The sequence below is a fragment of the Crocodylus siamensis genome, chromosome 7 (assembly GCF_052110815.1).
Source record: "Crocodylus siamensis isolate JL-2025a chromosome 7, ASM5211081v1, whole genome shotgun sequence".
NCBI lineage: Eukaryota > Metazoa > Chordata > Crocodylia > Crocodylidae > Crocodylus > Crocodylus siamensis.
In genome coordinates, this window is record NC_143401.1 from 41,587,124 (window position 1) to 41,602,202 (window position 15,079).

The window sequence follows — 15,079 nt, forward strand, 5'->3', positions numbered from 1 at the left end:
ATCTGTATAGTCTTCAGCTATCACACCATCACAGGAGTGAATCTGCAGGGGTTCAAAGAAATGAGGCTCTCAACTTAGTGGTGAAAAGTTAACAGTTCAGGTTTTGAACATTGGAACATCCCTGAAAAAGTAAGCAGTTGGCTGGCTTTTATTCATCCACATGAATACAGTATTCTTGCACCATCATACAAGATTTTACCCCAGTATACTGCATATAATACACAGATATTAGGAGTGCTTTTAACTTTTGTTTCACAGTATGAAGGTATTTGGGAAGTCACCTGGATCTTATGTAATCCTAGGGAACAGCCTGAGGAGAATATAACTCCATTTTGCATCTTTCAAAGTGCTTTGCATTATGCATTGACTATGCAGTGCCTTGTTTCAGATGGCTGTACTATAATATCTTAATATTCTACTAGGACCTCTCCTACAAGCTAGTTTATGCCCAAAAGCTTGCAAAGAACAATTTTTCCAACAGTTTAGTTGGTTTAATGAAAGATATTGCATTTACCCAAAGAACTATGCCTGCCTTGGGCTTGTCTTGATATTCCTTATACTAAGTGCAGAGTGTATGTAAGTTTTTTTTTTTTCCCCTCTTTGTATAACTGGTGCCTCACTTAAAGTAATTTGAAAACAAAAACAAACCACACTGTGACACAGTCTGTACTCTTTTGGAATAGAGTTAGTTTTCAGCACGTGGCAAAAACTAACATATCTGGAAGACCCAGGGAAGCAGTGTTTTCTGTGGCTTTTGTTATTTTCTGGTGCCTGGCTGGTTTGGCCATTTTCTTCTTCAGCTTGTGTCTTCTGATAACAGGGAGTGCAAATGAAAGGAGTCTGACTCTCTTCTGTAGCACTTCTAAAGTGAAGAAAAAGGAGTAAATTATTTGTTCTTTCTATTCCCTTAGTATGAAGTCAGGTTTTTTTTTACAGTTAAGCAAATTTCTCCGTCTCCTCTTGCGCCCCCTTGTGGCTGTTATGTAAAGATTTTTTGTGTGAAGATGCACCAGTTGTGTATCTCAGTAAAAGATCACTTAACTAATTCTAGCTTTTGGTTCTTTCAGACTGGGCATTTGGCTATGGAGACATTGCTATCTCTTACTTCAAAACGAGCAGGGGACTGGTTTAAAGAAGAGCTGCGACTTCTAGGTGGTCTTGATCATATTGTAGATAAAGGTACAGTGAATATTTTTCAAATGCACTGAAAAAATATAAATAGGATTAATGGTAGAAGAATTTCCATGATTAAATTGCTGTATTTTCTTATTTTCTAGTATAGTAAAAACGTAAACATACAACACATTTTCTTTTCTATCAAAGTATGTAAGATTCTACATCAGTGGTTGGGAACAGTAAATGGACATATTCATAAAAAAAAAACCATGCTAGATCTTAAACCCTGAACAAATAGCACCTGTTTAATATTACTTAAGCAGTGTTAGTAGGATACTTATTGTTTATTCTGGAAATTTCTGTTCCAGAGACTGTTATGACTACCCCATAAACTGTTTGGACAGTAGAGCCTTTTAATTTCACAAAGAGCGGTCATATCCCTGTGTAGAGTAGGTACTGTGTTCACTGCTGGTTATGTGTTTATCAGGGTTTTACGTTTAACCCAGAGAAAGTGAGCTCTTCAAGAGGAAATAAGTATTTGTGCTCCTCTCAATTCCTTTTTGTTTAGAGAAGGCTGGAGCTTAAAAGCTGAATAAGAGATGACCATTAAAGTAGTCAAGTAGAGCTGAGAACTTGGAAAGGTGCAAACATGCCAGTTTCCTACATCTGTCTTTGGTTCCATTTCAGAAGTGTTTGATTATACAATATTAGATATTTAGTTCTCTCATCTAAAATATCCTGAATATTCTGCAATTCTGTGGCTTATCTTGTGGCAAAACTTCTTCTTGGTTAATAGAATAAATAAATTTTCCTCTTTTCATGCCAAACCTACATGAAATATATCCCAAGTCTTAAAAGCAATATGAACGAGTTTATAGTCACATAAGTTTTCTTTGGCAGAAGATGTTTTGTATTACTCTGGTAGCACAATCATAACGTGTTTTAAAAAGATGTTACCAGGAGAAATAAAGCACTTTTGGAAATACTAGTTTGTGATCTTCTCATCCTTGTTAATGAAGTAAACTTTGTGAAATGTCATAAATGGTATTGGGGAAAATTGCTTTTCGTTATATAGATGAGTTCATCTTCCTAAAAACATTAACTTTTCAAAATGCACGCTACTGATAGTACAACACAACTTCTTTTTATTATCTAGTCAAAGAATGTGTGGATCACTTAAGCAGTGATGAAAATGAAGAGAAATTGGTTGCTTCATTATGGGGTGCAGAAAGATGTTTACGGGTCTTAGAAAGTGTAAGTATGAGCAAATAAACTGTCTTGGAAATAATTGTTGTCTGAGTACTAGGGGCCTTTTTATCTTCTACAATTATAAATTATATTTTTAGTGATGTTTAGTTTTATGAACTTGGAATTAAATATATCTTTACAAGACATGTGCCACTTTCCCATTTATTATAATTCCATAAGTTGAAACGTTTTAGGACGTGAAATTCTGTAAATCTTAGAAAAGTAGAACTGGAAAAGACCTTTAGTCATCTAGTACAACCTCTGAGGTAGTATCAGCCCTATCCAAACTGCCCCATACAAATCCGTGTCTAACCCATTACTAAAACTATCCGGTCAGCTTCATGACGCAGCTACCAGGCGTAACACCCTAACCTGTCACAGGTAGAGCAGGGAGACAACAGTTATCAGTATCTTGCTGCTTCAAAGGTTGTTAAAATACATTTTGGAGTCAAGTCAAAGGCCATCCCAGCCCAACAGCCTGTTGGGCTAATGTGGTTAAGGTATGCCATTTTTTTTCTGTATCCATTGGCACATGCAAGGGAGTGGTGTGTCTAGTCTTGTCCAGCTGCTTTTGACTTACCAATCTAAATAACCTGGTACTCATTTATAACTGGGGTGACTGGAGGCAGCCTTTGGCATGAGTCCAGAGCAGGGCTTTACCTTGCATCTCTGGATACTTAAGTTACTAGCTAGCTAGAGTTATTACTTAAGTCAGGGGTTGACAACTTATGACCCATGGGCCAGATCTAGCCCACAGAGCTGTTCAGTCTGGCTCATGGACATGGAGCTTTAGCAGTGGGGTGCTTGAGACTCAATTGCTTTCCCTTTGCTATCTTGGGGAAAAGAGATGGCAGGGTTTTAGTGCTGGCCCCCTCTAAAGGAACTGGGTCATTCAGGCCCTAGAAAAGATTGCTGACTTAAGGGAAGTACTTTCAGTTTGATTTTTGATTTTTTAAGTATACATGTTGTAATTGTATGTATTTGTGGTTCTCATTCTGGCAATTGTAATCTGTTCTATTTTGAAGTGATAATTTGCACTTTTTTTTCTAAAATAGAATTATTAAACTGCTGTTTAATTAGTCAAGAGCAACACAGTCAGTGCATTTCCAGCTAAATATAGGGGAAAAAATACATCAGCTGTGTTGAAAACTGAACGGTGTTATGGAAATGGTACATATCTTCCAGTTCTTCACTGTTAGAATTCACTTGTCCTAGACATACATTGGACTTCATTTCCTCATTGTCATCATTCATATTGTTAGGGGAGCTTTTTCTACCATAAATAAGACAGAAAAATGACCTGATAGTTTAGCAATAACTCTTTGCTTCAGGATGATGGATTCAGGTTTAGTCTTAGTCTCTCATATGCTTCATTGCAGGCCAGTGAATCATGATTAATAATGGGGTCATATTCCTGAATGAGACCAGAAAGAACAAGCACCACTAACTTTTTTTTCTGAGCAAAAATATATATGTTAAAAAATAAAGAGAACACCATATGGAAGATGCTGTTAATACCTTTAGGATCCTTATTAAGCCAAATATTTATTTGTTTAATTAAGGAGGGGACAGAATATTGTGAGGTAATATGAAACAACTTTGTTCAGTTCAAAAATGCAGATGATCATTAGGAACATGAATATAATGTGATTACAAATCATGACAAGTGCAAGATCATGAAAATAAAACAGGATTCATGCTGTACATATGTAATAGATTCTGAAAATGTTACTGCCTCTTAGAAGAAAGAGGTTTTGTTATGGACTGTTAAGTGACTCAGGTCCCCAGAACAGTAGTTTCCCTTAACTGTTATGAAGGAAGACTCTAAAGTAACACAGGAAATAATAGCATTATATAAACATTGGCATAGTCTCAGCTTAAAACACTAAAATCAGAGTAATCAAAAATGATGGCAGAATGATTCAGGGTTTGTTTGTTTTTTGTTCCATTATGGTAAGCAGTTTCTCTGTAATATCAAAGGAAGGTTTACCTGTGCAAATTGATCTTCAATGTAAGATGGATTCTGTAGGATCAAATCTATATTGGCATTTTTTGGGGGTCAGGTACAATTTAAACAAGTATGAGGGTATTACTGTTAAAAAAATAAAATAAAGTATAGGTTGTAGAATGAAGTTAAAAAAAGGGACTGTTTTAGTCTCACCAGTTCGTTTGATTTTGTTTGTTTGTTTGTTTGTTTTTGTTTTTCAGTTTGGTAAATGCTGATCAGGAAATAAGTAGTGAATGAAGAAGAAATTTTTTCTTTACTTTTCCTTTTTTCCTTTCCAACAAAATGTAAATTTTTAATGGATTTATTCCCTTCCTTAGGTAACTGTACATAATCCAGAGAATCAAAGCTACTTGATCGCCTACAAAGACTCACAACTCATAGTTTCATCAGCTAAGTAAGGTCTAGTAAATATGCTGAATATAATAGGCATGTTACTGTATGTGGCATGACAGAAAAGGAAACAAGCACCATACTTGCACAATACTTTGCCTGAATTTTTTTTGTAGAATTTCCCATTATGCTTTCACGTCTGGTAACAAAGCTAGTGTCAATGACATATTAGCAATTGCTTATAGATGGAGGTAGGTCAGGGAAAAGAATGAAGAGTAAAAGAGTAATATGGAAATACGTAAAAGAAGACTTGTGTCCCCTTTTATTATTTTATACCAGATAGTGCAAGAGTTACTATTTCCTTTCACGAGAGCAGAAATTTCCTCTGGCACCAAGAGAAACTTGACGCAGGCATTGACCCTGTTAGGAACATAGCTATGCTGCCATGAGTTTGACGTGTTAGAGCAGCCTGATAGCTGTTTTAACTTAAAAGAGCTGGCTGTAATCCTCTACTGTCTAACAATTACATAATTTTGCGCTATATCAGGCATTCAGGTTTACTCAACTATCCTAAATTGGTTAAGAATCTGGAGAAATTCTTCAATGATCAGTTGGTGCTAGGTTGCATCTCTCTTGCACCGCTTCAGCAGTGCAAAAGGGGTAAAAATAGAGTGAAAATTTTGCCATAAAAAGCCAATTGAAGCTTGATCTGGAAATGGTATCTCAAGCATTGTAGGTAAATTAGATAGCTTAAGTAAAGCAGCCTTGTGTTATGTTTAGATGTATGTGTACCTGTGACATCGGTCCTGGTTCCCCAGTTTTGTCTGCGTAACCCAGAAATCATTGGAGTTATGCTGATAAACAGTGGAGAATCAAGTATTTTGGGATCATGATGAAGAGCATGGTATCCTGCTGAAAATTAATGTTCATTTGATTTTTGCAAAATACAGGTGTACCTCACAGATAAACACCAAATCAATTATAGAATATTCCGAAGGTATTGATCACATTTTGGGTAGGCTTTACATGTGCACAGCTCTCATCATAGAGGGATAATATAAGGGTATAACTTCCTGACATTATGTATTACTGGGTGACCTGGGTTTGATTGCATTTTCTGTGTTCAGAGCATTGCAGCATTGTGAGGAATTGATCCAGCGATATAATCGTGCTGAAGATAGTATCTGTTTACCAGACAGTAAGCCTCTGCCTCACCTGAATGTAACTAACCATGTGGGTAAAGCAGTGGAAGATTGTATGAGAGCCATCATTGGTGTTTTGCTGAACTTAACAAATGATAATGGTAAGAGGTCTTTTCCTGTTCTGTACTAACATATCAAACAATAGGCTATATTTAGCCTGTTTCCTGTCATTTAAATTTGTCCCCCTAAATTGCATAGTAATGCAGTCAGATGTTAGAATATCAATAACCAGTAAGTATTTTCTAGAATAGTATGGAGAATGGGAAACATCAAGTCTTAGACCCCCTCTACACATGCAGGTAAAGGTGCAATGGGATCTAATAAGCAATCCACACAGTCAGGCATGATTTTGAGATTGCTCGTTAGACCCCATCATGTTTTATTGCCAGTGCAGAGAGCGCCTGATCCTGGGCTCCTACGCCAGCCAGAAGCAAGCTCCTGCAGCTTATTTGAGGGGATCCCAGCTGCAGGGGTGGCCTGCACATCCCCATTGCAGTCTCCCAGACTTGGTGTGAAACCACTGGCCTTGGGGAATCACAGCAGCTGCGATTCCCCAGGTCTGGCAATGTCATGCACCCCTGAGCCCTACGGATCATGGCAGCTAATACCAGCTAATTCCATGGCTGGGAGCTTTGTCAGTTGATGGGGCTCCTAGCCACAGGGGAAGACCCTACTACACATGCAAATTAAAGCTCAGTGGCAACCAAATATAAAGTTAGCACACATTTTCAAGGTCCAGTTTGCACATGTAGGTGGTCTTAAGGCAATTGTGCAATAGCCAGTTACTTGTGTAATACCTGTAAGTTGTAGAGGGGGCCTTACGGAGGGAGCTTGCACAAAAACTCTTCTTGGGTTTTTAAAAACAGATTCAGTGTTTTGGTAATTATTGCTTAGTATTTTTTTTAGAAAAGTATGTTTATATAAAAACTTGAGCAACTTAATCTTTTTTGTTTACAGAGTGGGGTAGCACAAAAACAGGTGAACAGGATGGTCTGATAGGCACAGCTATGAATTGTGTGCTTCAGGTTCCAAAGTTCCTACCTCAAGAACAGAGATTTGATATCCGGGTGCTGGTAAGATCATGTTTCTTTGACAAAAAGTAAAAGAGGCTTCTGTTCAATTAATATAAAGACTACTTCCTTTTCCTCTATAATAAAGGTTTTTTTATTCGGCCTTTCCTGTGTGTTTTTTTTTTTTTTCTTAGAAAGAGGTAGTTAGTAGTGTCAGTCTCAAGCCTGGCAAAAGGCAGGGTAGAGTGGCCCCGTAGAGATGAACTCATTCAGAAAGGCATACATTTTCATATGCAGCAGCCTTCTTCCAGATGCTGTGGATCTGATGAAGTAGGCAGTTACAAAAGTTGATGCCTTTCTGGATGAGTTTGTTGCTAAGAGTTCACCCTCCCCTATCTTTTATGTCGTGGGTGAATCTATATAATCAAAGTGAGAAAAGATGATGATACATAAACCAAAAGTTTGAAATTGTAAGCCAGAAATTCAGTTCTTAAACAATATCAATAAGATTATGGATGTCCAAAATGTCTGAGAGCTTTGTGGCCATAACTTGAAAACATGGTAACTTGCAAATGTGTCTGTGGATTTAGAAGCCTCACATTCAGCTTGTTTCCAGAGTCTGGCCAGATACTGTATATTGAACTGTTTAACAAGGAAAAGGCATGTAATTTAGTGAGCCCTGAAAAGTTGAAGTACAAAATTTGTACATGTCCATCTGATAACTATTTTCATTAAGAAGTCTGTTTGTTTGTGTAATATACCTTGACTTTTTTTTTTTAATTCTTTTCGGTTCTTTCAGGGCTTGGGTCTGCTGATCAATCTAGTAGAATATAGTGCTCGCAACAGACACTGCCTTGTCAATATGGAAACATCATGTTCTTTTGATTCGTTCTGTTTGGGGGAAGGAGATGATAGCCTAAAGATAACCAGGCAGATTGATGCTGTTCAGGCTTTAGTACAGGTAAATAGAAATTTGAGCCAAAATACTTCTGTAATATCTAAAGCAGTTGACTATGGATCTTGTAATGTGTGACTTGTTTATTTAGATACTGTTGTTTTCTCAAGGGGGGTTTCTGTAATACTAAAAATGCTGAGCAGGATTTCTGTAATACTAAAAATGCTGAGCAGGACAGTGTTTTGCCCAGCTTTCACTTAGTTACCTACCCAATTGCACAACTTTTATTTCTTTAGTGCCCTCCTGCACAGGAACAATTTTCCTTGTAAAGGACAGTAGAACCATTATGGGTGATGTCCAAAGTCTGCTTTCATCCCCAGTAAGGCTTGTTTGTTTGCTTCCAGTTTATTTCTGGTTTTCCTTAAGCCAGTTGTAATTTGTGAAAAATATCAGAAACTGCATTTGGTTTTTTTGAGCTTATTTCCATAACCTGTTTAGAATATTCTAAAACCGTTACAGAGTATGAATTGAGTGTCAGTGTGAAAATGACTGTTAAATACTGTATTGACTAAATAAAATCCATGAAGAATTACTTCATTGTGAACAAGTCTCACTTTTTGATTTGGGTTTATAGTAACTGATCTGTAGCTAAAACAGATGTATGGATTTAAATGGAAAACTTTTATCAAACGATTCTGTTTGTAGCTGCTTGTACATTGATTTGAGTGATTTATATCACTTGAATTGGCTTTTTTTAATTTGAAATAGATATCAGTCATGGTTAAAAGAAACACTACTCACAGAATAGTGCTATAACTTGTATTTTTGTTTATAAGATCTGTCAAAACTTTAATGTGGTCTAGAAGTTCATTTCAAATTGGACTGTGAGTAGTCAACTTGTCAATCATGCAGTATTACCATAAAGAATGTTTATTCAATTCTGTACGGCAGGGGGAACAAAAATGGCAGGAAAAGAAATTCTTAAGAGGAATTGAATGGGAGCAAAGGGTAGAGGTACAATAAAAAGACCAAATGTGGGTTGGGAGGAAGAGAGGCAAAAGGCAATCTGTGACTAACACATTCCTTTTCTCGAGTAGTGTAAGTACAAAATAGGTTTGAGATGCTACATGCCTAAAAAGCATTTTGTGAAATAGAAGCCAGTGTTAGTTTTTGTTACCATTTTCTTTTTCTTTTTCTCTTTAACCATTTTGAAAGGGTAACTTGGCCTAGCTTTGCTCTTCACTGTGCTATATACCCCTGTGAATATGTATTTATTTTTAAGAGAAGGATGATGTCACACCCTGAAAAACAAACCTGTTGGTTTTTTTAAATGTTAATTTAGCATGTTTAAAGCTTTGCTTATATAGCTAAAATACCTTTTGAAATTTTCCAATTAGCTATTTCTTGAGCGTGAGCGAGCAGCACAGCTGGCTGAGAGCCAGACAGATGAGTTGATTAAAGAGGCTCCTGCTGCTCAGCATGATAAGAGTGGAGAATGGCAGGAGACAAGTGGAGAGATACAGTGGGTCTCCACAGAAAAGGCAGATAATGAAGAGAAAAATAAGAAGGAGGAGGATGATGAGGAACTTGATCTTAATAAAGGTATGCTGGTTCATTTGGGTGGCTTGGGGAAGGGGAAACAGTATTGTGACTGCAAAATAAATTGTTTTAACCTCATGGCCTGAAATTGTGGCCTGAAATTGCCTTAGCTTGGTATCCCCCCAAAAGTGTGTGTTTTTTGTTTGTTTGTTTGTTTTTTTTAAGTGAGAGCAAAAATAATTTGTTGTGGGGTATTAGTGGAGGAAGCCTTATTTCTTTCATTTTTCTGGATCCTGACATCAGGATTTCTTTTTTCCTTCCCCAAACTTTATTGGCATGCTGTTCAGGAAACATAAGTAAATGGCTAGCCCTGTGGTTAATTGTACAAATGTCCAGGCAAATATGTTGGCTTCCTATTTCTGTTTTTGACTTAATTCTGCCTTACTTTCCACTGGCTTCCTCTGTCTTTCTCACTTCATTTTGTTCTCTCTTCTGTCCTCTTCAATCTCTATCCATCTGTTGCTTCTTGCTTAAGTCCCATGATTTTCTTTTTTACCCTTTTTATGCTGATCTCTCAAGTGTCTTTTTCTTCCCTGTTCTCTTTTTCTTCCCACAGTATTCCCCTGTGGTCTTCATAATGTTTTCCTTCCCTGACTGCATTATTTTCCTGTGTTGTAAGCTGGGCACTCAGTTTTACCCTCAGCCCATCTCCATCCACCAGATGCAGCAAAGATGGGCATGTGGGAGTTTTTCAGATGATAAAAAAGTTGTCTCTAGGAACTCTTGTGTCTTTGAGGCCAGTTGGTACTGTATATTTTCAGTCTCTGGAGAACGAGCATCTTTAGAGCCACCAGCACCTCTCACTTGGATAGCTGGTCTGTCTCATCTTTCTGGTTCTACTGTGTATATTCTTTTGCATTCCACCTTACATGCTTCCTCTGTCCCTTTTTTCCCCCTTTATAGTTCAGATATTTTTTTTAAATGTATTTTTGTAAGAGGGGTGTCAAACTTGTTTGGCCCAAAAGGCCAGATACAGACCGTGGGGCTTCCTATGGACCAATCGCCTTTCTCTTTTTCCCCAGCTGCCAATCTTAGTTGCCAGAGGTAATTTAAAACCTAGATTTCAGTGGTGGGTATGTGGGGAAGAGGTGGCAAGCAGTGTTAATTGGCGTTCCGATTAACTGAAACAGCAGCTCCAAAAGCTGTGGGGATTAACACCGTCACTAAGGAGCCCCACAGGCTGTATGTCTGAGAAACCTAAATTATGTTAAAATTATGTGCAGTGACGTTGCATGAATGGTAAATTTTAAGGAAGAAAAACTTGCTGTGTAAAACATGCTATGTAAGCAATTTCACTTACTTTTGCAGCTCTTCAGCATGCTGGGAAGCACATGGAAGACTGCATTGTGGCCTCATACACAGCATTGCTTCTAGGCTGTCTCTGCCAGGAGAGTCCAGTAAGGACACAAGTCAACAGCTCATTCTTAAAACAGTTGTAAAATGTTAATTGTAGTAGCACCTTGCAACCATGGAAAGTGTTTTTTTGTTGTTGTTGAGTTTAGGTTTACTACATTGGAGGAAAGGAGCTTGTTAATAAGTATGGTTCAGTACTAGACTGCATTCAGTATTCTATTCTAAATATTTTCTGAACACATATTTAGCAAAAATAAAATTTGAGGTAGGGGCGTGTGTGTGTTCTGTGGGATTAGACTTGGCCCATTGGTGAATATTTTCTGGAAAGTTAGAAGAAAATTTGGCAAAGCTGGTTACATTTGTAAACTTATCTTTTATTAGTTTCAATATGAGATGAATATTAGACTTTTTTACATCATAACCTAATGGATTATATTTTTGTCAGTGATTAGAATGGGCATCTGTAAATCTGGCACATTATTCAAGGCTAATTGTCAGGCTGAGAAGTTCTACAAAAATGACGTTAAATTTAGTAATTCAGATCTCAGTATAAATTATAGCACTTCATGTGGTATTTTGAAAGGTGAGCCTTCAAAACTGAAGCACGTGTGGGATTTTGTGTTGGTATTTTTTTTAAGAAATACATGCTATTTTCTACATTTTCAAGATTTACAATGAATTTAGGTATGGTCTATATAGCACTGCTCTGTAGCTCATTGTTGCGATTCATTTATTACTTCTGGAACAGATTTAAGGGTAAATTCAACAGTTCACAAGCCTGAAGGACTGGAAATATCCATTAGAAAGGATATTCTCAGTGTTTTAATGGGCTGTAGTGTTTGCTTCTAGCTCTGTTATTTTCAGGTCCTGGGAGAAGTATCTGAAGTCATAATCCTGTGTATAGAAAAATTATAGCTTCTGTCTAGAGGTTTTGGCTACTTTGCCATAGGTACTTGGGGCAGACATATGTATCATGACAGACTTAATGTGTTGAGACTGTAGGAGTGGACAGTCTTGAGGAAGGGTTATGATGGTATTTATGTCCTGGTGCATCACGCATGTAGGACTAATGTTAATTGCAGGGCCTGAAGCATATTTCCTAATTTAATACAAATGTTTGACTTCCTCAGATTAATGTGACTACTGTGAGGGAATACTTACCTGAAGGAGACTTCTCAATAATGACTGAAATGCTCAAAAAGTTTCTCAGTTTCATGAATCTTACTGTAAGTAGTACATACTTAAAGATTAAAAGATGCAATTACCTTTTTTGTATTTAACTGCTCTTTCATTGCTTACATAGTGACAGGAATTCTGATAAAATCTTTACGGTATTTCTGGTTTTGAGCTTGTCTTTTGGAATGCATTGGGTGATTTTCTTCATTTTAAATACAGAATGTCTATTTGTCAGTTCAGTGTTGCTAGTAAATGGAAAGGAAAATAGCTCTTTGTTTCCTTTTGAGTGTGCTGACTCAATAGAAAATATTTCAAATCCACAGCTTTGAAGTAAATGTTATTGTTGTCTTACTAAAATGTACATTTTAAAATGAGCATAGGTTTTAAAGAGATTTTTTTAATGTTTTATAGATGTATTTTTCTTTCTTTCATTTATTTATTTATTTGCTTGATTGTTTATTTATTTATTTTACTTTTTCAGTGTGCTGTTGGAACAACAGGCCAGAAATCTATCTCTAGGGTGATTGAATACTTGGAACATTGCTAGATACTTAACTTCCGCTGCAAGCACTCTAATGCTGGAGCTACCCTTAGACAAAGGAAGAAGTCATGAAAGAACTCCTTGAAGATACACCATGAGCATTCATCTGTGTGATTCGTGTTCAGATTTTTAAGGCTACCTGGTCTCTTAACCATGCATCCACCGTTTTCTAAAAGACAGTTACTACATCAATCTGCAACTATCAAAAATCAGGGGAAAAGTTTCTGAAGAAAAGAGAGAATCCATGCTGTTTATGATGCAGTGCAGTCTTTAAATATTTCTGGCAGGGTTTACCCTCCTTTTTTTTCTTTCCTTGCTTTCTTCATGACAAGTTTAAAGGGGAAAAACATGCTGCTGATAGTGCAACTGCTGTTTACTGTTGAGCCACTGTTTCATGCCAGCCAGGTGCAAAGGCAGCTTAGCTACTGAGGTATCATATGTTCTAATAAAGAAGTTCTGGACAGCAGCATCGCTCCTATTTGAGTTTAATTTGCTCTTGCTTTTTTATTACTAGATTATTCCAAAATCATAAAATATAAAATTTTTAATACTTTGTGATTTTAACTACTGTCTATATTTAAAATTTGTTGGAATCCAAAGAGGTGAGGATTGGATAGTTTATTTTTTATACTGTTTGATTGAAATTAGGTGGTTGAACTACTTCAGTTCTAAAACTGTCATGGCCCATATACTGTAAGCTGATAGTCCATAACACATCACAGTTCCAAGATGCATGCAAAAAACATAAACGCATCAAACTGTTTGAGGGTATATTATCAAAAAATGCAGTAACTGTAAGAAGTGCCCTGTTAAAGGACAGAGTAATACAATATTCAATCCCAGGGTAGTTTACACTTCATACTAAGCAAAAACTATCAAATACTGTTTTGATTTGTTTCAGGGGAGCGCTCAATATATATTTTATAATGCTCAATACAAAGAAATTGGATGTTTTAGGGGGAAAGTATTTAAAGAAGCTAAAACACCAATGGGGATTAATGTTTCCAGCTGACATAATCTTTCTATTTCATTTTTATGTGGTATGACAAAGTTAAATGCATACAACACAAAGCCTTAAATTGCTGATATAGCTAAGATTTTGTTCAGTCGGAGGTCTAGTTCACAGCAGAATATTGTGTTTGAAGACTTTAGTGGAACAAAAAAATCCCAGAAAATGTGTGATATTTTTTTTTTCTTAACATTTCTTTTTTGTGCACTCATTATTCAGACCAACAAAATTGGTAATTATTTTTATTAAACTGGTCTTGAATATTGGCAGGCTATTGATCTGCTTCATCAACATTTAAATACTGGTGTAGGTAGTTGCATCATGTTACTCCATTGAATTTGTAAAACTTGAAGCCATAAAAATATTAGTTATATATATAATAAGGGGGAAATAACAGGAAATCTAACCTGCTTTTAGATCTTGTGTTATCTCCGTGTATAAAGTTACAAACTCGTGCTTTTTGTATCAGTGCCAGCTGTAAATTTTTTACATACAGTGGCTGCCTTCTATGTCTTCCTATTTTTGATAATGCAGATTGTTGGGAATTCTGTAAGGAAGTAACTGATTAGCGGCAAAATTCCTATGTTGGTCATAACTTTTTTACATTTTCTCTCATCACCTTCTAAAACGTAGTGTACCAGTGTAACTTAGAAAAGATTTTAAGCTTGTATGTCCTTTGGCTATAAATGTAAGTATATGAGAGAGGGAAGCTGTTTATGTAAATTATCTCTGGCAAGATAAATTTATTTAATTTTTCCCACTTGCACCTGTGATTTTATAGTAATGGCTTTTCATTTATAGTTGAATTTCAAAAAGAATGAAATTTTTGTTGAGGGTGACAAGGGATAGTAAGTCCATACAAAATGAGGAGAAAAGCAAGGATAAGTAAATTTCTCTGTTACACTGGTAATTTAATGGGAATTGATTTACCTCGGTGTTTAACAGTTTTTTAAAAGTAACTAATTGTCAAGCACTGACAAATGCAGATTTTTTTTGAGGGTGGGGGGAGAAATAAACCCTGTGAACTGCAGTGCATTTTTGTGTGTTAAACCCTCAAATAACTCTGCATTAAAGGGTACTTGAGGCCAACTTGCAAATTAAAGTTTTAAAGTAACTTTTTTCCATTGTAAATATTTGTGTAAATACTCTCAATTGGAAACTAGAACAGTAGAGTACTTTTCTGAATCCAATCCTATTTTTATTTTATACAGTATTTCTCAGCTGTGATCTTTGGAGCAAAAGCCAACGGCAGGAAAAATAGTTTGTACCAGTTTCATGAAGTATGTCTTTGGGTTTTTGTAAATAATTTTAACTCAAATAAAATTGCTACTTTCAATACATATCTTGTCTTTTAACATGTAATAAACCCTGTTATCTCCATGAGACCCTGCAAAAGGAAAAGGACCATGTCTGGTAAATTGTCAAGAATGACTGTTGATATGAGATCTCATGGTAGTGCTCAATTTTGCATTGAGATGCTAGATACCAGCAGTCAGTTCATAGTCCCAGACAGTCATTTGTCCAAACTGTCAAGAACTGGCAGTGTTTTGAAGACATCACACTTACCTTCTTGATAGCAGTTCTGGTGTTCA

At 36.4% G+C, this 15,079-nt stretch overlaps 1 protein-coding gene across 3 annotated transcripts in view; it reads left to right on the forward strand.

Moving 5' to 3' along the window:
* The window catches only part of WAPL (WAPL cohesin release factor), a 133,130-nt gene extending 118,307 nt beyond the window's left edge, over nt 1-14,823 (forward strand). For all 3 annotated transcript variants that reach the window (XM_090056846.1, XM_090056847.1, XM_090056848.1), the window contains 10 exons: nt 1,068-1,179; nt 2,273-2,370; nt 4,690-4,766; nt 5,830-6,005; nt 6,862-6,977; nt 7,714-7,875; nt 9,207-9,411; nt 10,717-10,805; nt 11,892-11,987; nt 12,419-14,823. In XM_090056846.1, the coding sequence (XP_089912972.1) occupies nt 1,068-1,179; nt 2,273-2,370; nt 4,690-4,766; nt 5,830-6,005; nt 6,862-6,977; nt 7,714-7,875; nt 9,207-9,411; nt 10,717-10,805; nt 11,892-11,987; nt 12,419-12,484 (1,197 nt within the window). In that variant the 3' untranslated portion in view covers nt 12,485-14,823. The remainder of the gene's footprint in view (nt 1-1,067; nt 1,180-2,272; nt 2,371-4,689; nt 4,767-5,829; nt 6,006-6,861; nt 6,978-7,713; nt 7,876-9,206; nt 9,412-10,716; nt 10,806-11,891; nt 11,988-12,418) is intronic.
* The last annotated feature ends 256 nt before the right edge of the window (nt 14,824-15,079 follow it).